We start from the raw sequence: 21338 nt of genomic DNA, 5'->3' as shown, positions 1-21338 counted from the left end.
CGCTATTCAACAGCATCAACAGACAGTCTTCAACACTAGGTAACGTTATCTTAGAGATGGAATCCAGCAAACGTCCGGCTCCCAGCACAACACCGACTCCTACACAAACTCAGAGTAAGCCAAAAAAAAAAAAACAAACAAAGAAAAACATTTATCTACTGAATCCCGTCTGGCTAAGCGGGAACGTGATCGTGGTCGAGCGAAAAATAAAGTGAACATCGGCAGGGTATTTGATTCCTGGAGGGACCTTCGTTCGGTTTTAGGGATCAAAACCGACCCTGAATTAGTGTTCTTCTTATTGGACAGGTAAGCTTACAGAACTGCAAAGCATGTGAAATATAGTGCCATAAGGATTGATCTGTGTAATTTTAGCTAACTTGATCTTGCCTGCTAATGCTGACGAATTGCAAGCTACCTTGCTTCGTAACTTTTAAATAATTTCAACAATCTTCTCTTTATACTAAATGTCAGGTATACAGGATAAATTTAAGCAAATACGCTGGTTTCTTATTCATAGTACAACATATGACATACAAAACATACAATAATGCAACATAGTTCGGTAGTATGTAGCTGTATGTGTGTATCAGTATGCTACTATGTTAGCTGATAAGTAGTTTTAGTTTATCTCAAAGTTTGTAGTAAAACAATCATAACTGTGTAATTTTAATTATGCTACCTCATCTGTCAGCATGATGCCAGTGAATCACGTTCAGCCACTTTGTACAGTGCATCATTGTTTTGGCCGATGCTGGCTCACTCACGTCCCTATGGAGTGTGTGCACGAGCACAAGCACGAGCAACAGGTATCTGGCTGCAGTTCACTTAACGGCCACAGGTGTCATTAATAACAAGGGTTTCTGAATCTTACATACTGCACCTTTAAAACAAGATCAATTAGATTTATTTTGCTTTTGAAACATCACCGCATAAGATATTTAGGTTTTTCAGAGAATGCAGTTTTTATGTAGTTTTTATAGTCAAAACAAGTGAAAAAATCTACCAGTGCTGAAGTAATCCAAAGTATTTAGAATACGTTACAGACCTTGAGTAATCTAACAGAATACGTTACAAATTACATTTTACATGGAATACATTTCAAAAGTAACCTTCCCAACCCTGTATATATATATATATATATATATATATATATATATATATATATATTTTTTTTTTTTTTATATAGTAATAATAATTATACAATATGATTAATAAAAAAAAATCTGCAGTGGTAATATTTTTTTTATTTATATTTTTATATATATATATATATATATATATATATATATATATATATATATATATATATATATATATATATATATTTTTTTTTTTTTTTTTTTTTTTTTTTTTTTTGATAAAGTGCGACTGTAAATAATTTCACAGTCACTTTTTATGTCATTATTATTATTTATTTATTTTTTTCGCATAGAATTTTATCTTAAAACAAGTGTTGAAAGTTTCTGTCCCCGTTTCCAAGAAAAAAACGAGTGACGCTTATTTGTAATGTAAATGAATGAACGGACAGTTCGGACGGGTGATGATGTCACAGGCAGTAATTGGTGAAACACAACACCGAGGAGCGCTGAGGGAAGAGCCGACCCGAGCAGAGCAAGTCAAGACACATGCGGAGCTCCAGAGCCCGGAGCAACACACGGATCTGCCCTTCTCTCTCTATCTCTGTCTCTCTCTGTCCGGTCTAACACGGATCATTCTCAGTGTATTTCATTAACACATACTCGGTTCTCCATCTGCAGGTCCTTTACGCACAGCAGAAGTTCTCCAAAGCGCAACTGGAGACGCGGAGATCCGTGACGCTGGACTCGGTGTGATGTGGATGCTTCAGCTCTGAGGTGCTCATCAGATTCGTGATCAGACCGGATCTCATGACACTGGCGTGGAATTCTGTTTTCACTTAGAAAACTGCTGCGTGGACAAATGCATACAAATGCATTTAGGAGCCCAACGGACAAGGAGTGGACAAGGATCTCCAACAGCGAAAGCGTGAGTAGCTTTGACTTCTTGGAGATCCACTGGCGAAGCGCGTGCGCTCATTCACACTGATCCATTGGGTTTCTTAAGGTGGATTCTGGTTGCACATAACATTCAGGGCAAATTCACAAAACCTAAGGCTGTATGCATTTATTATTATTATTATTTATAGACTTTGCTTGATGAAATAAACAAGTCGTTGTATTTGTCGGTAAATGAGATCTATTGACCTACCACATATGATTGAGACAATGAAGACAATTTGTGCATGCATGCACCATATCTTAAATAAATGCACAGCAGATCTTTGGAAACTGTGTGTATCATCTACCATCTGAGCATTCTGGAATTATATGCCAAGAATTCAGTTATTATTGCACATTACAGGTGGCCACTATGTGTTACGCAATTTTGATGCACTGAAACATGCTAATCAATGGCACGTGATTCCAAACACTTGTCATAAATCAATTGGGATTTTCAGTTTACTGCTGTATTGGTTAATCTGTTTGGAGTTAAATTCCTTTTGCTCTAGAACCAAATTTAGACCAGATGAGGAGGAAATTTGCTCTGATGCCGAATTTGACTGCATTTATTCTGTAGTCACTTTAAATTGCCTTTGTGTTTCATAAAGCATCTAAATTTGGCTGTAATGGACTGTGGTTGCGGAGTCTGAGTGGTTTTACTCTGCTGTGTTAGTTGACGTTCCCTGGTCCAAACATTCCTCATGGAGACTAGTACTGACCTCTAACATCTGGACGGCAACAGATCTGCACATGCACCTGAGGACAATCTCGCTCTCTCAGTTCATCACACAAGACATTAGGCAAAATGTTGTTTAGTGGCGTTGTAAAATGCTGCACTGTAGAATGTGAAAACGTGTTGCCTGAAGGAAGTATTTCTACTGTACCTGTCAGGGTTCCCACAGTCATGGAAAATGCGTGAATTCCAAGCCTGTCATGGCAGTTTCTATAGTGAATGCAAAGGTTTCTAGTTTTGCTCTTCTCTAAAGGAGTTCATTGGCTAGATGTTGCCATTTGTAGAGTACAACTTGCCTCAAGCCACCGAGACAACATCAGTCTTTCCATTAAGGGTCTTACTGGAGACATGCGTACACCAATAAAGTAATCCTTTACACTGTTAAAGGAATATTCCGGGTTTAAAACAAGCTGAGCTCATTTGACAGCATTTTGTAACATAATTTTGACTACAAAAAAAACAAACAAATACTGTCCACTCGCCCTTTCTTGTCTTTAAAAACAAAGGAGAAAAAATCGAGGTTCCAGTGAGGCACTTGCAACAGAAGTGAATGGGGCCAATATTTGTAGGGTTTAAAGGCAGAAATGTGAAGCTTATAATTTTATCAAAGCACAAACATTAATTCTTCTGTTAAAACTCGTGTATTGTTTGAGCTGTAAAAGTTGTTTAAATTGTTTTTGTGAGATTACAGGGTTTACAGTGTTACGTCGTCATGCAACGAAGTTGTAAAATTGGATACAACTTTACACAGAAAAGGTTCGTAAGTAATTTTATCGCACTAAAATCATGTCAACACTACGTCTTGTGGCTATACTTTTGAAAAAGTGAGTATTTTAACGTTTACGGATTGGACAATTTCCATTGTAAGTGTCTCATTGGAACACATATATTTGCATTTTTTAATTAATTAATTTTTATGGTAATCAACATTATGCCACAAATGCTGTTGATTTAATTGAACTTGTATTGAACCCGGAATATTTCTTTTAATTCAAGAGTCGGACATGGAGATCCTCCACGGTCTCTTGAAATGTTATGGAAAGGTTTCGGTTAAAAAGTGTGGGAACGCTGATCTGACATTATTGTAACACAATGTAGGTTGATTCAGGCATATTATTTTGACTTGAATAAAGCCAGTTCATTTTGATGTTATCACTTAAAGCACATTTTAGGTTACCTGTAAAAACATTGTTTTTAGAGTACTCTGATGAACTGACATAGAAAAGAATCAGCATTTGGCATGAGAAGTGTTTTTGTTGTTCAGAGTCCAGTTTCCCGGCATTCTTTGCTTTTGTTTGAGGAGGGTTGATGCAAATATTTAATCCATCCATACCTTCCACAGAGACATCAGGTCTTCATCAGGGATGATTATGACACAACATACTTTGATTTAGTATGAGAGTAGTTTTATTCTTTGCAGTTCTTATATATATGCTGTAGCTTTTTCATGCACTGTTGTTTCTGGTGCTGAGTTGTCTACATTAAATCAAAACCGAGAGCAGAGAATCAATGTGTTCAAAAGTATTAATGTGAGTAAGAAGGATAGTCATGTTTCCACATCCTGTATATCTTTCACAGCATATCTGACTGGTCAAAGATGGTCATGTAGACAGGTTGGTAGTGCTAGTATGGCACCTCCCCTTGTAAGAGATGGATTTTCTTATCAAAATACGGTTGCCTCTCCCATTTAAGAGGAAGGTTATTAAGACTGAAGTTCTCAGTACCCAGATTAAGATTTATGTACTCTGATGCAAATATGCTTTGTCTTTTCAAGAAGTTGTTTGGTGGGTACATCAGGTTCTTTATTGCAGAACTAGTACCCAACTATCTAGTAGAACTAATAGTTAGCGTCAGAAAGTCTTGCTCTATTGACGACCATTCAAAAATATCAGTGTTACATTGCCGGGACTAATTTTCCTTGCGCCCCCTCAAAAACGTCTTGATCCTCTGAATCCCTTCACAAGAGAAATCAAGGGACTACCAGTTCCCTAATCTAAAGACCAAAATGCAGCTCAGGATAGTTGCTAGTGAACCAGCGTTGATGATGGCTCAAACAGTTCTGTGAGCACATAAGCAAAGATGGCAGACTTCAAATTGTGTACTTAAGGGACTGCATGCACCAACCAAGCAATTGTCATGTGAATGTGAATGGGACTGCTAACAGATCAAGAACTCCTGGTGTTTAGACTTCTTTGTTCTAGAACCACAGATACTCTAGTTCTACTTACTGTTGACCCACATTTATCTAGACAGAGAGAGTTTAACCAGGTCTTTGACAATGTTTTGTTTCCCTGCCATTCTCCAGTAACTCTCCTGACATCCCAAGAAATAAATCTATATCAGGTCTGATCATCTCGCCAAGTAGTCTCTCTGAAACTGGAAAAGCAAGGCATGTCTTTCCAAATCCATGCAGGTCTAAGACCTCGACTAAGACAAATCACATCCTAAAATCAGCCTAAAGTGGCTTAGCTGGTCTCCCTGCCTGGATTAGCTGTTTAGGCTGGTTTGTTTTTCAAGTTTTAGAAGGAGTTTTGGGCACTTGTCAGTTGGTCAAGCTAGGAAACAAGGTGCCCGACCAGCTAAGTCCAGCAAATCACTTTAGGTTGGTTTAAGCTGTCTAGTCTAGAAGGCCAGGGCTATAAATGTTTTAATGTGGTTCTTTGCAGGTTAAAAGCAGAATTGGTCCAGCTAGAACAGGGTTTACGTAAAGTAGTCACACTCTGGCCTCAGGTGTGGGAAATGAACGGCAAGACGATCAAATATTGGCAGCTGGTCAGTGACTGAATGGTCTGAGCTATGCAAGGATCTGTTCAGTATGCTGAGAGAAGACTGCTTTTGCTATGGCATACACTGGTATGAATGTAATTTATGCAAACAGTATGAGAAAAGAAGATCTGCAGTAGCAACACCCCCATTGCTCAGCGATGGATTCTTTTTGGGTCGCTGTCTAGATGTTTTGGCAGGTTGTTTCTGATTTTAGAGTTAAATCTATAGAAAGAATAGACGAGCAAATGGGAGTCAAGTGTGAGTCCAGAAGAGTGAAGCGTCACTGTGGTGTTCTGCCTGGAAACCACTCAGGGTCTGGACATATTACTGCTGCAATATCAACAATCTCCCAATGCCAGGGCCATTTAAGATCAAAATTGATTTTTTTGACCTTCTGAAGATGCAGAATGTTATTAGTATTGTTGGTGATGGCATACGCCATGCTTCATTTGCAAAAGTTTTAGGGCAATATAGCCCAATATGTATACCATTTTTTTCGAAAGTTTTGTGCACCCTGCTAAAAAAGTTGCCTAAGGTGGTTTTAGCTGGTTTACCAAATCCTTAAACCCAAAGTATACTTTGGTTTTGATGCAAATGCTTAGCTTCAAAGAATACTCTTCATTTATACAGTAGTCCTTCAGACTCAAGTTTAACAAATGCAGGTATCTCCTGACCTCCTCACACATGTGCTCTTGACATGCACATCCACTGTTGTTGTTTCCACCTTTGTCTCCTGATGTTTACCGGCAATTACATCATCTTCTAGCGCTTGTTTTTGACCGCAACGGCTTAACTGTGAGTGTTGCCACCTTGTGGATCCACTAATTAGTTCAAATAATTCCAGGCGCATGCCCATACTGCGCATTCAGAGTACAAATGGTTAAAAAAATCAGGCAGCACATGTTCAGCACTCGAGCAATCTGCTGATGATGAAATTTGCATCATGTGTCCTGTACGCACATGCTTGGCATTTGCATCTAACTGAAGTTTTTTTGGGCCTTAGCCTGGCCTAGCAGGGTTTTGGGCACTTGTCAGCTGGTCAGGCTGAGAGACTAGCTGGCCAGCTAGCTAAACAGATGTTTGGCCAGGCTATGAGACCAGCTAAACCATCTTAACCCAGCTAAGACCTGGAAACCACCGTAGGCTGGTTTAAGTTGCTTTTTTTTTTTTTTTCAAACAGGGTAAGAATTTAGGGATATTTATGTACAGATATTACCCTGCAACAAGTTATTTTGTAGATTAAGTCTTAAAGTATTTGTAGCTGCCATGTAAACTATTCACGAGAGCTAGCATTGTTTTAATGTTGCTTAGCCTCTCGCAGGACTCAAACGGTCCTCGTAATACACTAATGGTACTGTGCTTCTCAAGCATACTTTCTTGCTTAATTTCTTGTGTGTGCTCGACTTGAACTTCCATTTCCAGTGTGATGAATGAACCATTTGTAATATCAACTATGATTTTTAACATGTCCTTCTTGACTCATTATTTGGATCAGGTAGACATCTACCCATTTTTATTTTCCGAGATGTTAGCCCATGCAAAAATTCGGGAGTTCATTGCAAATTTGCTGCAAACTTGTGGCAAATTGTCCATTGTTGCCAAAAGTCTGCTGCAGGTTCACCACTATGGCAAACATTTGTGGCGAATCACAAGCTCAATTGCATGTGAAAATAACGAGTGGCAAGTTTGCAGCTAGTTTGCCAGAACTCTACATTTTTTGTAAGGGAACCAGACGGCAATCACTGAAGTAATCACGCAATGTGTTGAGGTCATTACGGCTGGGTATTGATAGAGATTTCCCAATTCGAATCAGTTCTGATTCACAAGCTCTCAATTAGATGAGAGTCTGATTTCGATACGTTTGATTCGATCCTGATTTATTTGGGTATATTTCAGCTATAATGTCCATTTTGCTCACATATGAAAGAAATTCTTCCTCCACTGATGCTGTTAATTATACAGGGGACCTTCTAACTTGGTACTACGACATTCTTTAAGATAAGATTTAAAATGAAACAACAGGGCAGAGGACTGCATTGGGATTGGGATCCCGCGGGTCCCACGGGACCCAACACAAATCTCGCGGGAGCGGGTGGGGTGGTTTCCCACTTTGCTGCGGGTGGGAGTGGGCGGTCAAAAAATATACCGCGGGTCCCAGGATTTAGCTAGTGCTAACAAGAACAATGGAGTCAACAAATGAAGTTGAAAAGAAGATTAAAGCGGGTTTTTACTATACAAAACCGAAGCAAGGCAAGTCTGACATTTAGACAAATTTATCAGTTGTTACTGACAAATTGGAAAAGAATTGTACTTTGTAAGTTGCAACAAATGTGCAAAAGTATTAATATACAATGGGCACAAATCTGGCACCTCTGGGTTGAGGCTAGGGATGTGCGATACCACTTATTTTCTTTTCGATCCAATACCAAGTACTTTTAGGCCAATATCATAGATTGTGATACCAATACCGATACCTCTATTAAATTTTTTACATTTTTTCATTGGCTAAAATTAGTAACTTTATTATTACTTAAATTTGTTATATATTTATGGGCCTAAACAGACAATTATTAGGCTGCTTTGTTTACCTTTTAAAATTAGTTAGTATAAGCCACATATAAAACCACAAAATTAACCATAAATATTAGTATATGGTTACTATGAATAAAACTATATTACCATGGATACTACAGTAATGCTGTAGTAAAACCATGGTCAGTTGTATCAAAACCTTGGTTACTGCCAAAAAAAACAAAAAACCTTTACTTTAGCGTGACATGAATGAACACATTTATCTTATGGTCCATTTAATTGAACGCAATGTTTTATATCTGTTATTCTGAACGTTTAGCATAGCCCTAACATTTGTGTAAATTCTTCACTATCTCTACAAGCTGTGACAGAATGTTTGCGGGTGCGAGCGGGAGTGGATACACACATTGCGGGTGCGGGCGGGAGTGGAACACACACATTGCGGGAGCAGGCGGTAATGGTCAGAAATTCAGCGGCAGTGGGATTAAGAAAACAGTCCCGCGCAGGGCTCTACAACAGGGTTTAAACTATGCAGCTCAAATGGAATCTATTTAACGGATATAATAATCAATACAACCAAAACTGAGGTAAACGTTGAAGTAAAAGTAAAAGAGCGATCTTGGGATATTAAGAATCAATTAAAGGATCGTTCAAATAAAGATTGTGATTAATTGGAATGTTTTTGTTTTTTGTTTTTTGTTTTTTTTGGAGGCCATTTTACAGCAATGCAGCATACTACTGTAATATTTGAAACATTTAGCATAACACAATGTGTACTGTTTTACTTCTTACTACTGCTTTTTACTAATTGTTAAAAAAAAAAAAAAAAAAGCAATTGTAGGCAGCATTGTGCAGTATTCACCAAGTAGTAAGCTAGAGCTGCTTTCCAAACACAGCCCCTCTTCTCTTCTGATGCTAAATGTGTGAGTCATTTATCGTCTGGTCAGTATGGTTATGTTTGAGGAGACAGATTGTGTTCAGCCAAACCACAGAGTCTTGACCCAGTGGGCGAACACATGAATAGTGCACTTGCACTAACACAGCTGTTTATAAAGGTCTCCAGAGGCTTTTCATTGATTCCAATGATGGTCCAGACTGGTTTGGTGCTGGTTTAACAGAGTTTTGCAGGTGAAACTGATTGAACTGTATGGTCTTTGTAATGATGCTGGTTAACTAAAGAAGGCATGCTAGTCAATAAGTCTTGTTGTGGCATCAGCAAACATTTTGCAAGATATTTATCAGATATTGTCATCTTTGGACCACTGAGGTACATGGAGATTAGAGGCAGACCGATATATCAGTTTTACTGATTCATCAGTGCCCATAGTTGCTTTTTTTTTGGAACTATCAATTATCAGCAAAAATGCGTATAGCTGCAATGGTTTTACCTCTAGAGGTGAAATAAAAACAATCATGTGGGGTTTTACTGTATCTAAATCTTTTATCATTGACAATCTTCATCCATATTTTTATCCTCACTTCAATGCATATTTTGTTATTTTGATTAGATAAATCAAGTGTTTTAAATTAAAGCGAGGGATTGCGAAGAAAAACGTGACTGTGCCTCATCAACCACTTCGTATTTTGGACTCTTGTAGCTTCTATATATGTGCCTGTCATAGTAAGGAAAGACTACGACTTTTTTTTACATTTCTAGAAATCGATTTTAAAATGTATCGGCCAATTAATCGGTTATCTGCCTTTTCCATCACCATAGTTATCGGTATCTGTAAAATCCACTATCGGTCGACCTCCAATGGATATTGTTTCCTTGATTGGTTCAGAATATTTTTGTGAAGGCCATTTTCTTAGACATGAAAATACATTTATTAGAATTCAGGAATATAAAGTCCTTAAAATCCCAACAAGAACACACAGTTGTGTCTTTTAACTGCTAAGATGGGCTCGACTCACACCTTAAGAAAAGAAGATGAGTCCTTGAATGAAGTCAAAGAGTAACTCTTGTTTAGATTCAGTCTCTTTTGTTTGTGTTTTGTTGTGGAATGTCACACTGTCCTCTCAGACAGGTAGAACTGTGGGAAATCAAATAAGTTTGACCGACCAATCAAAATGTAGCAAGTCGCACTTCTGTTCCTCAAGACTTCCGGGTTCAATACAAGTTCAGCTCAGTCACCAACATTTGTGGCGTAATATTGATACCCACAAAAATACGTTTCAACTCGTCCCTCCTTTTCTTTAAAAAAAGCAAAAGAGTGGGTTCCAGTGAGGCATTTACAATGGAAGGGGTTTATTGAATGTTTATTCCTTTAACCATTATTGATTGAGTTCATGTTGATTTTAACTGATGGTGAGATAAGGAAGAAAGTTTTTAAATGATACCAGAATACCGGACATTTATCACAAGTGATCGCTGATTGTCTACTGTTGATGAATAACTACTCATATTTGTAACACAACGTTTGCTTTAGTGTTTATATTGTACTACGCGCTGTTTGTTTGAGTAGCTGGGAGCACAAACATTTCAAAATAAGAGTCCTCTGTGTATTTCTGCCTTGTTTATGGATAAAAGTCCCACATTGCGCACCAAATCTTTTTTTTTCTTTTTTTTTTTTTTTTCTGGTTATTATTGATATTTTAGTTGTTCTCACCACAATTGTACAGAGCGGTTATCTGAGTTACCGTAGACTTTGTCAGTTCGAACCAGTCTGGCCATTCTCTGTTGACCTCTCTCATCAACAAGGCATTTCCATCCACAGAAGTGCCGCTCACAGGATGTTTTTTGTTTTTCGCACCATTCTGAGTAAATTCTAGCGACTGTTGGGTGTGAAAATCCCAGGAGATCAGCAGTTACAGAAATACTGAATCCAGCCCGTCTGGCACCAACAATCATCCATGTGATTATCTAATCAGCCAATCGTGTGGCTGCAGTGCATAAAATCATGCAGATATGGGTCAGGAGCTTCAGTTATTGTTCGCATCAACCATCAGAATGGGGAAAAAAATGTGATCTCAGTGATTTGGAGTGTGGCATGATTGTTGGTGCCATTTGGGCTGGTTTGAGTATTTCTGTAACTGCTGATCTCCTGGGATTTTCACGCACAGCAGTCTCCAGAATTTACTCCGAATGGTGCCAAAACCAAAAAACATCTAGTGAGCGGCAGTTCTGTGGATGGTAAGGCAGGCAGGGACAAGCAGACCAGGAAGGATCTGGAGGATAATTAAGAGGCCAGGGAGGAGCCTGCGAACAATCAGGAGGCCAGGGAAGTGACCACAGGGCAGGGACTGGGTCAGGAGGCCTGGGAGGCAGTCACAGGCCAGGGTCTGGGTCAGGAGGCCTGGGAGGCAGTCACAGGACAGGGACTGGGTCAGGAGGCCTGGGAGGCAGTCACAGGACAGGGACTGGGTCAGGAGGCCTGGGAGGCAGTCACAGGACAGGGACTGGGTCAGGATGCCTGGGACGCAGTCACAGGGCCGGGACAGGATTAGGAGGCAGTCATAAGGCCAGGACAGGGTCAGGAGGCCTGGGAGGTGGCCACAGGGCAGGGACTGGGTCAGAAGTCCTGGGAAGCGGTCACAGGGCAGGGACTGGGTCAGGAGGCCTGGGAGGCGGCCACAGAGCCAGGACAGGATTAGGAGGCCTGGGATGCGGTCACAGGGCAGGGACTGCATCAGGAGGCCTGGGAGGCAGCCACAGGGCCAGGACAGGATTAGGAGGCCTGGGAGGCGGTCACAGGGCAGAGACTGGGTCAGGAAGCCTGGGAGGTGGCCACAGGGCAGGGACTGGGTCAGGAAGCCTGGGAGGTGGCCACAGGGCAGGGACTGGGTCAGGAGGCCTGGGAGGCGGCCACAGGATAGAGATAGGGCCAGGGGGCAGAGCCACAGTTGGCACAGGCAGAGCCGCAGGAGGAGCAGGGAATTGAATTCCAGGAGGAGGATCCGGAGGTGGAGCAGGCGGAACCGCAGGGGAATCAGGGAATTCAGACTCAGGAGTTGTCATAGATGGAGCAGGTGGAGCCGCAGGAGGAGGAATCACAGGAGGAGTGGACGTGACCGCTGGAGAAGGAGTCTCTGGGAGAGCGGACGAGTCACTGTGGAAGACTCTGAGGATGGAGTCGCCATGGTCAGGAGTGCTGGCAGTGACTGGGAAATGGCCTCCGTGGTCTTGTGCGCTGGCAGTGATGAAGGAATGACCTCTGTGGTTGTGAGTGCTGGCAGTGACTGGGGAACGACCTCTGTGGTTGTGAGCATGGGCAGTGATAGGGGAACGACCTCTGTGGTCATGGATAAGGGCAGCGATAGGGGAACGGCCTCCGTGGCCATGAACACAGGCAGTGACTGGGGAGTAGGAGCCCTTCTTCTCTTCTTCTGCTTCCAGATGGCCGAGAGCACAGCTATGGGAGACTCAGAAGGCAGAGCCGTGGGAGGCCTGAATTCGGAGCCATGGGAGGCCTGAAGGAAGTCTCCAGGATCACAGAGGCTGGAGAGAAATTGGTCTCTGCTGAAGAGAGATCGGAGACCACTGGATCCATAGTGGCCCCCCCGAAAATTCCTCTAGGGCTGGAGCAGGCATGAAAGCTGGCTCTGGGACGAGTGAGGCTTGCAACGCTGGCTCTGGGATGGACGAGGCTTCAAGAACTAGCTTGTTTGCTGTGGCAGGCGTGGGCATTGGCTCGTTGGCCGTGGCAGGCGTGGGTGTTGGCTCGTTGGCCGTGGCAGGCGTGGGTGTTGGCCGTGGCAGGCGTGGGGATGGAAGGCCTGGAGGGTGAGACTGTGGAAGGCTTGGAGGAAGGAACCGTGGAAGGCTTGGAGGAAGGAGCCGTGGAAGGCACTGCAAGAGGGTTGGCCTCTGGAGTAGAATGCAGAAGACCAGCCATTATGATGTTAGCAATGTGTTCACCAAGGGGCAGACCGTCACACTCCAAAGGGACCATCTCCCTCACCGGTTTATTCAATCCTAACCAGAACATGGTCCTGAGGATTCTCTCTTCAAAGCTCACTTGAAAGGGCAAGCTCCAGAACCTCACACAGTAGTCCTCCACTGAAGAAGACCCTTGGGGATTTGCTGAAGTTGTTCTGCTGGATCCATATTTTGGTGGTCGTTTCTTCTATAACGTTGATGGGAAGGACGAGATGGGAGAGTGTGGATCCAAACGCAGACTATTTTATTAATGTTACTCAGAAGATGAAGAAGACATAAAAATGATAAACAGAACACTTGAGATAAAGGGAAAATCAAACGTCACAGCAGTTTGCTGGTTATTTATGAATGTAACATTTAAATTCATATGCTAACAAACTAACAAGAACCGACCATGAGGGAATGAAACCAGAGGGTATAAATACACAGAAGGATGATGATGGAACAGGGAACAGCTGTGGAAGATGGAGGGCAGGTGAGGGTAATCAACAAAGGTGCATTCTGGGAAATTAAGTCCATGAATAAGGGGAAAACAAATGGCAGTTCGTGACAGGTAAAGCCTGTATTCTCCAAGCGATTTTACCTCACTAAAATCATGTTAACATGTATGATGTTTATGCCTTGTGTAGAGGTAAACCAGTATATCGGTTTTACGATGAATCTGTGCCGATACTTGCTTTTTTGATGACCTATCGAATATCTGCAAAAAACTATGCCAATAGTTGCCTTTTTTGTTTTGTTTTTTGTATTCCTTCGTTTTCCTCTGGAAAATATTCCAATATTCTACTATTAGAATGGCTTGATTCTACAGTAAAACAGTGGCCTCTAGAGGAGAAATAAAAAGCAATCATGTGGGGATTTGCTGTATCTAAAACTTTCATCATTTACAATATTCATCCATATGTTTATCCTCACTTCAGTGCAATTTAAATGCAAGTGTTTTAAAATTTAATCTATGGCATGCAAAAAAGTGACTATATGGAAACGTTCCCCGTCAGCTAAAAGTCCCACGTTATGCACCATATTTTAATTGTTTCTGTTATTATTGGGATTTTAGTTGAATAATAAACAGCATCTGGGATTTTATTCATTTTGGACTCTTGAAGCCTCTGTGTCTGTGCCTGTTATACTAACAATAATAATATTCTTCCACAAATGCTGTTTATTGAACTTAATTTGTATTGAATGCAGAATATTCCTTTGATAAATGGCCAAACTATCTGCTATAAGTGAATTGTTTTTATTTTTCATTTTCTCTTTATTGGGAAAGACTCAAGTACAATGCAAATAGGGGGCCTGGGTAGCTCAGTGGTATTACGCTGGCTACCACCCCTGGAGTTTGCTAGTTCGCTAGTTCGAGTCCCAGGACATGCTGAGTGACTCCAGCCAGGTCTCCTAAGCAACCAAATTGGCCCGGTTGCTAGGGAGGGTAGAGTCACATGGGGTAAACTCCTCGAGGTTGCTATAATTTGGTTCGTTCTCGGTGGGGCGCGTGGTTGCCGCGGTGGATGGCGTGAAGCCTCCACACGCGCTATGTCTCCATGGCAACACACTCAACAAGCCACTTGATAAGATGCGCGGGTTGATGGTCTCAGACATGGAGGCGACTGGGATTCATCCTCCACCACCCAGACTGAGGCAAATCACTACACGACCACAAGGACTTAAAAGCACATTGGGAATTGGGCATTTCAAATTGGGAGAAAAAGGGGAAAAATACAATGATACACAAGATGTAGAAAGACGAATAATTACACTGCCTCATTTTTGCTTCTGGTCTACTTTTAAAACATACTTGAGTTACCTTATCTTTCCTTAATATTTGGTACTATTTTGCAACTGAACAAGAGGATTTCATGCTAGACTTTTATTTTGATCTCATTTCCTTCTTGATGAAACTTTTTAAAGTTGTTTTTCAGTTCTAAGTTCTTCAGAATGAAACCAACAGCTCTGATCTGCAGTTAGTCAGAGTGCCTGTTCTTCTGATTCAGTGTCATATGCAGTTGGAAGGTTTCTGGTTTGATTCCAGAAGGAGTGCAAAGAACTGTAAAATTCCCCCAAAATCAACTTAGAACATGTTTGATTCTAGACTCTTTTCTTTTCATGAGCTCATGGTGGGTTCCTGCAGTGTGTCAACAGACAGGAATTGAGGCCAGAGGAACTCGTATGCAAGAGGAACGTCCTTCTCCTGCAGATCAGAATGTCTTATCTGTCTCATTTACTAAGCAGAACTTCATCTGATGATGTCCATTCACTCTGCACGAACAATGAGAGCATCATGTACAGCATGACACTGCAGTCACTTCGAGTTTGAATCAAGGACACATCAGCTGTCTGTTTAGGTTCAGTTTGAAAGTCACAGTAGTCATGTTTACATCCAAGTTATGAATTTAATTTATATGCAAAATGGGAGTATCACAGAAACAATTTGCGAATAAAGCAGTGTTTCCATCCCATGTGTAACCCTTATGTTGTGTTCCGGTAATTTTTGTATTTTATTTATCTTTTATTTATTTGTACTTAATCCAGTTAGAATACAATTCCATGACTTTGTTCACATATGGTAGCTGAAAAGAAAGAAAAATTGGGCCATTTTCTTTAAATGTGTTTGGTTTTATTTAACTTTGTTGCACTTGTTGTGTTCCCGGTCAAAAATGACCGATCATTAGAAATGAATGGATTAGACCAGTTTCTCAATCCTGTCCTGGAGTACCACTAACCCTACACATTTTGGATGTCTCCTTTATCCAACACTCTTGATTCTACTGATTAGCTTATTAGTAGAATGTTCCTTGATCTGAACTGAGTGTGTCAAATAAGGGAGATATCCAAAATGTGTAGTGTTGGTGGTACTCCAGGACATGATTGAGAAACACTGGATTAGACTACAAAATACACAGTGTTTGCACACACAAAGTACTTGGACATGTGCACACACACAATGCTCACACGCACACACACATTTACAAATACACACCACATCATGTGTTGAGCGCCCTCTTGTGCATCGTCTTTCCATGTACACTCTCTGAGGAATATTTCAAGATCTACTCATCATATTATGTTGTGTTTGGGCTCATTTGAATCGGGATTGTCTGCTGTAAGTTATGATACCTCTTTGTCTATGTTATATGTATGTTTAAGGAAGTAATAAGGAAAAACGTGACAAAAAGCCACTCCTGTTTATTATATTTATGTGTGTCTGTGGGACTTTCATTCACTAAAACTCACTGCAGTTTGGCCTCTGAGTGAAAAATATTTGCTCATTGCATTCTACTAATTAAGACCTTTCAAACAATATATAACACATGGCTATCTCGTCTTTTGTATGGTTTTAATAAATCTGAATATAATTGTTGTGATAACAAATTTGCAAACAGTGCGAACGAAACCGTTCTTATTTGTCAGCAAATTCAAAAGCATTATTTTAGAATTGGTAGGATCAGCTATATGCATTGTAAAGCCCAGATTCTAAACTTTAAAATGACACATTTTGCTAAGATCAAGCAAGTAGTTATTAATTTATTACATAAGTATTATTATTATTATTATTTGTTTTCCACTGGGAGTGCCACCCACTAGCTCAGTTAACTCAGAAATAGTAATAAATCTATTTTTAAAAATATGTTCAAAAAAGGAGTACAAATCCTGTCATAATTACTAAAAAAGAAGTTAATAAAAAGATCTAATGCAATATCTTGTGATAATATATACAATATAAGAGATTTTATAAACAATCTTAGTGGGCCGGTCATTTTTGACCGGGAATACAAAATGTGTTAGAACAAAACGAACACAACACAAGGGTTAAGAGAACAAAATCATCACTTCTGGGGAAATTGGCATAAAATAGAAATGAAAATGGAAGTTGAAGCCACTGTAGCTCTTTTATTAAACATAATTAACCACTTGCGATTTAGAGCGTACAGACAAAATGCTCTGATGGACGTCATGTTTTCTAGCGTTCAGTGGTAGATGCATTATTATTTCACGTGTCACATTGTTCTGGGAGGTATTGGTACCAAATAGCACCATGTAAGCATCAAAAGTTGTCCGTATGACTCATGCACTGACCATATGACTAGTGTGTGAGGAAAAAACTCACATTTTAGTCTTTATTTATTTGAAAATCTTCCCATCTACCGCATTTGTTTTTAATCTGAATGCAATCGTGTGTGAGATACTGTCGACATTTTTTTTTAAAAGTGCTAAATAAATTTGTTGATAATTGGGTGATACTTGCTAAATTAAATGCAAATGTTTTGGTGATCTGACAACAGATGTAGAACACTACCATATGAAACATTCAACATTGTTTACTATGTCCTGTTTCACATATTATTAGTAGAAGGCAGTGCACAACAATTCCATTCCCAATATAGTTGCAGTGTTTGTTCAATATTCAAAACATTATACATTCTTTGTCGTTGTTTTTTTCCGCAGGAGATTTCTCGTCCTCCTCCTGTCAGCATGTGCAGCTGTGCTGTGTACAGAAGAACAAGGTACGCTCACCTTTACCATTTCACCTTTTTACCTATCACCTTTGACCTCTTAAAGTGTCAGAACGCTGATGGGTGCCACAGACCCAAAGTTCATAGTTTATGTGGAGGTGATGTAATTGTTTTGGATGTTAAATGCTTTCTCGTATCCCAGTTTAATGTCCAGAATCAACTGTAAGTGAGCCATTCATTGTTTGACTTCCTGAAGTGTCAACGCTATGACTCTGTGGCTCAACCAATGGTGTTAGTTTAGGGCGGGTCTATCTTTTTGTACAACCAATGACACAGTGTGTGTGTTTCTATGATTTGGAAACATCAGGGGCTAAGTGTAGATACAGACATTTAATGTTCTGAATCTAAATCATCCCGTTACTGTTTTACGGTGTGGGAAAGTTGGGGATTGATTACAGACTGTTACTTCCCTTACTGTTTTGACTTTTAATGGAACATCAAATATCTGTGTAAAGATTTGTGTAGATTTGCATTTCCTGCTGCATTTCATCACTTAATGTTATGTTTTTGAAACTTGATTAATTATTATATTCATAATAAATTCCAGTAATTTTAATTATGGTTTATTTTATGGTTTATTTAAACCATAAAGGAGAAACAATTATTAAAAACAGTTGTACCGGATGTTAAGAGGGAGGAGAATTTCTGTGTTCGTCAGTTTTTTCTTTTACAAAATAAAAAAAAAAAACGTCCGTATAGGATGCACCTGTCCATCCTCGTTCAATCCTCATGAGGAAGCTTCCTCTGTCCTCTGTCCTCTGTCCTCACCTCCTTACAGTGCATTTAGATTATCGATAAGTCCTTTATGACATCAGACTTTGTTTGGTTTTCAGGTCAGGGGAGGAGCGAGGAAATTTCTGAAATTGTGCATCCTCGTTTCCTTGCTCCTACGAGCCTGTGACCCGGAAACCAATCGAAGTCCACCATTATGAAGGACATATCAATTCTCTAAATGCACCAGGAGGAAGCACAGGAGCATGCTATGAGGAAGACCTTTTGGTGCGCTCAAAAATTCTCCTCCACCTTCACATCTGTCACATCAGTTTTAATTCACGTTTCACCATGTTTCAATGGTTTATATAAACCATAATTTTCATGTACAGTGCGTCTTGAATTATTAGGTTTTATTATGAAAATATCAATTAATCAAGTTTCAACAACAAAACGGCAAGCGCTCCGAGGTAATGCAGCTGTGCAGATTTGTGTGAGATGTTAAGGGGAAGGAGAATTTATGCATGCATCAGGTGCTTCGACCAAAAGACTTCCGCATAGGATGCTCCAGTGTTTCCTCACTCAGGTGTTCCCAAGCAAGGTCAGAAATGAGGAAGGAAGTTCAGAAGCAAGAAACAAAAAGGTGTGGAAGTAGAGCTGTCGGAGAAAGGGCAGTTGAAGCACTTCTCTCTATTAAAGCTGTGCACTTAGTGTGTCTGTTCTTGTACTCAGTGACAGTACGGAGTGACAGAATGAGTTCCCAGCCAAAGTCTAGTGTTACAGAAGAGTAGAAAACAGAGTGAAAGGGGTGAAAGTTAAAACTGTAAAAACATCAGAATGCTTAAATGTTTTAATTAGAACCAAAAGGGTTCTTCAGACTTTGGTGAAAACTCTCATTCAGCAATTTGTTTGCGTCATTATACTGCATTTTACTACTTGCATTTAACATTTTGAATCTACTAGGCTACAATGGCTATTTAAGGAATTTCTGAGCTATTACACAAATCACATACAGGTATGTTGTCAAAGGCTTAAAATTATTTAAACATTTTTAGCTCTATTGATGATCAAGTATAGTTTGGGACACATAGACAGCTACCAAGACACAACTAAACATTGTTACTAATAAGAGAGACAGCAACAGCTCCAGATCTAGCACAAGCGTGTTTAGATGGCTAGACACCGCAGGTTTAAATGTAGAGGGGATGGACCGATCTGACCCCGAGGGCTGGGAGTGGACGGGATGAACGTGTCTTTAACAATGACCATCACAAACGGAAGACAGGCTGCTGTTGAATACGTGACAGATAATGACTGACTTTGTGCCGAAAAGGCTTTGCAAACATCGAGGAGTCTGATTTTCTCCCCACAGAAACAGGCACTGTGTTTGACTGAAAGATGAGATGAATACATCATAACAGCTAAATCAGTGATTGAGATCGTTCCCACACATATTGTTTTATGTTTTGATTGACCGATATGGATTTTTTAATGACTGATAACAGTTTCTAGAGAGCAAGGAGGTCGATATAATGGTGATACAGTGTTTATACAGTACATAATAGAATATATTGACAGCAAATACTGTAGGATGTCCACAAGTTCCTTAAAATTATTTTTCTTTCACTTATAAAAAATGAAAAACATTTATAGAATTTACAAAAAAATTAATTAAATAAAAATAATGAAATTAAAGATGTCTTAAAATATTTTCCTTGCATATACAGTATATATATATATATATATATATATATATATATATATATATATATATATATATATATATATATATATATATATATCCCCCGCATCAAAGTCAGGTGGTTTAGCCAACATGCAGGTAGCTATCTTATTGTCATGTGACCACGAAAGACCCTTATAACTGTGTGTAAAGTTTTAAAAAACATCAGATATTTAGCAGTTTTTATGGAAAGGCACATTTTGTTCAGGTCAAATGGAGTAACCCTAAGAGCACCTCTTGATATTTGTGTATACAACATGACTTTTTTTTGCATTAAGCCACAGAAAAAATATAAAAATGACTTTGAACTCAGTAATTGAAAACATGTTCATAATAGAAGAGGTGTATTCAAGTAATTGTTTTGTGTGATGTAATTGCATTTTGCATTTTGTAATGCAATTTTGAATGATCGTCACATTATTAACCATGGTATGACCATCTGTTAGCTGGTTTGCTGCTAGTCCAAGATTGTCTACAAGCTTGTTCCAGCTAATGACCAGTTTCCCTGCTTTAAAAAATAGCTAAAACCAGCCTAAGCTGGTTAGCTGATCTTGCCTTGTCTTTCTCCCTGATCAGGATGTTCAGTTGGCTGGTTTTTAGGGGTTTGGGGCACTTTTTAGCTGATCAGGCTGGGAGACCAGCTTGCCGATCAGTTAAACTAGCTTAGCATCAGCTTGGCCAGGCTAGGAGATTGACTTAAACCAGCTAAGACCAGCAAACCAGCTTAGGCTGGTTTTATCCCCTTTTTTCCAGCAGGGTAGACTAGCTACCATATACCAAAATGCATCTACCAGTTTACCCTGGATTTTCCAGCAGGGTAAATACTGATTTGATCCTGCGTTAGCTGATAGTTAGCATTAGCATAGCATTTCTACTCACTTCTCCTCATAAATTAAATATTTTGACTAAGCAAGTCTCATAACCTCTATTGGGATTAAAGACAATATATTTATGTATGTTAGTTAAACATACATTTCTTTTTATCTCCAGCTCACCGTAAATTGTTTCAGCACTCCAGATGGCCAGAACACAAGCGACTGTCATCAGGCTGGTTTCTCTGCATTTCTTCATGGTTGTACATGGCTAAGCTCTAAAAATAAGTTATTGGCAGTTCAATGTTCAATTTGAACAACCAGAGAGGTGAAAGTTCACAGGGTCACCTATGTGCAATCAGTCAGAAACATGGCTGACAGAGCTTTGAGGTCTAATTCACTTTTCATGGCTGTTTAAGATTCTGTCTGTTTTAAAAGCATAGTGAGTCAATGCAGAAAGAGGCAGTGTAACAAGCCTGCGCTCAACTTGTAACGCAAAGAACAGAAAAAGCATGAGAGGACAACAGTAACTTTGTGACTCAGCTGTTGAAGCCCTAGATTAAGAAATCTGTTTCTGCTCTTTGTTTAAAGTCTGGATTAGTAATGAAAATATCTACTTCCAGATATCACCATGG

General features: G+C 39.8%; 1 protein-coding gene across 1 annotated transcript in view; it reads left to right on the top strand.

Moving 5' to 3' along the window:
• The first annotated feature begins 1659 nt into the window (after positions 1-1659).
• LOC127418552 (collagen alpha-1(XXIV) chain-like) overlaps positions 1660-21338 on the top strand; it is a 149145-nt gene continuing 129466 nt past the window's right edge. Inside the window, exons 1-2 of the mRNA XM_051659129.1 lie at positions 1660-2004; positions 17372-17430. Of these exons, the coding sequence (XP_051515089.1) occupies positions 1949-2004; positions 17372-17430 (115 nt within the window). The 5' untranslated portion in view covers positions 1660-1948. The remainder of the gene's footprint in view (positions 2005-17371; positions 17431-21338) is intronic.

Source organism: Myxocyprinus asiaticus, chromosome 28 (assembly GCF_019703515.2).
Source record: "Myxocyprinus asiaticus isolate MX2 ecotype Aquarium Trade chromosome 28, UBuf_Myxa_2, whole genome shotgun sequence".
NCBI lineage: Eukaryota > Metazoa > Chordata > Actinopteri > Cypriniformes > Catostomidae > Myxocyprinus > Myxocyprinus asiaticus.
This window is presented reverse-complemented; position numbering and strand designations above follow the sequence as displayed.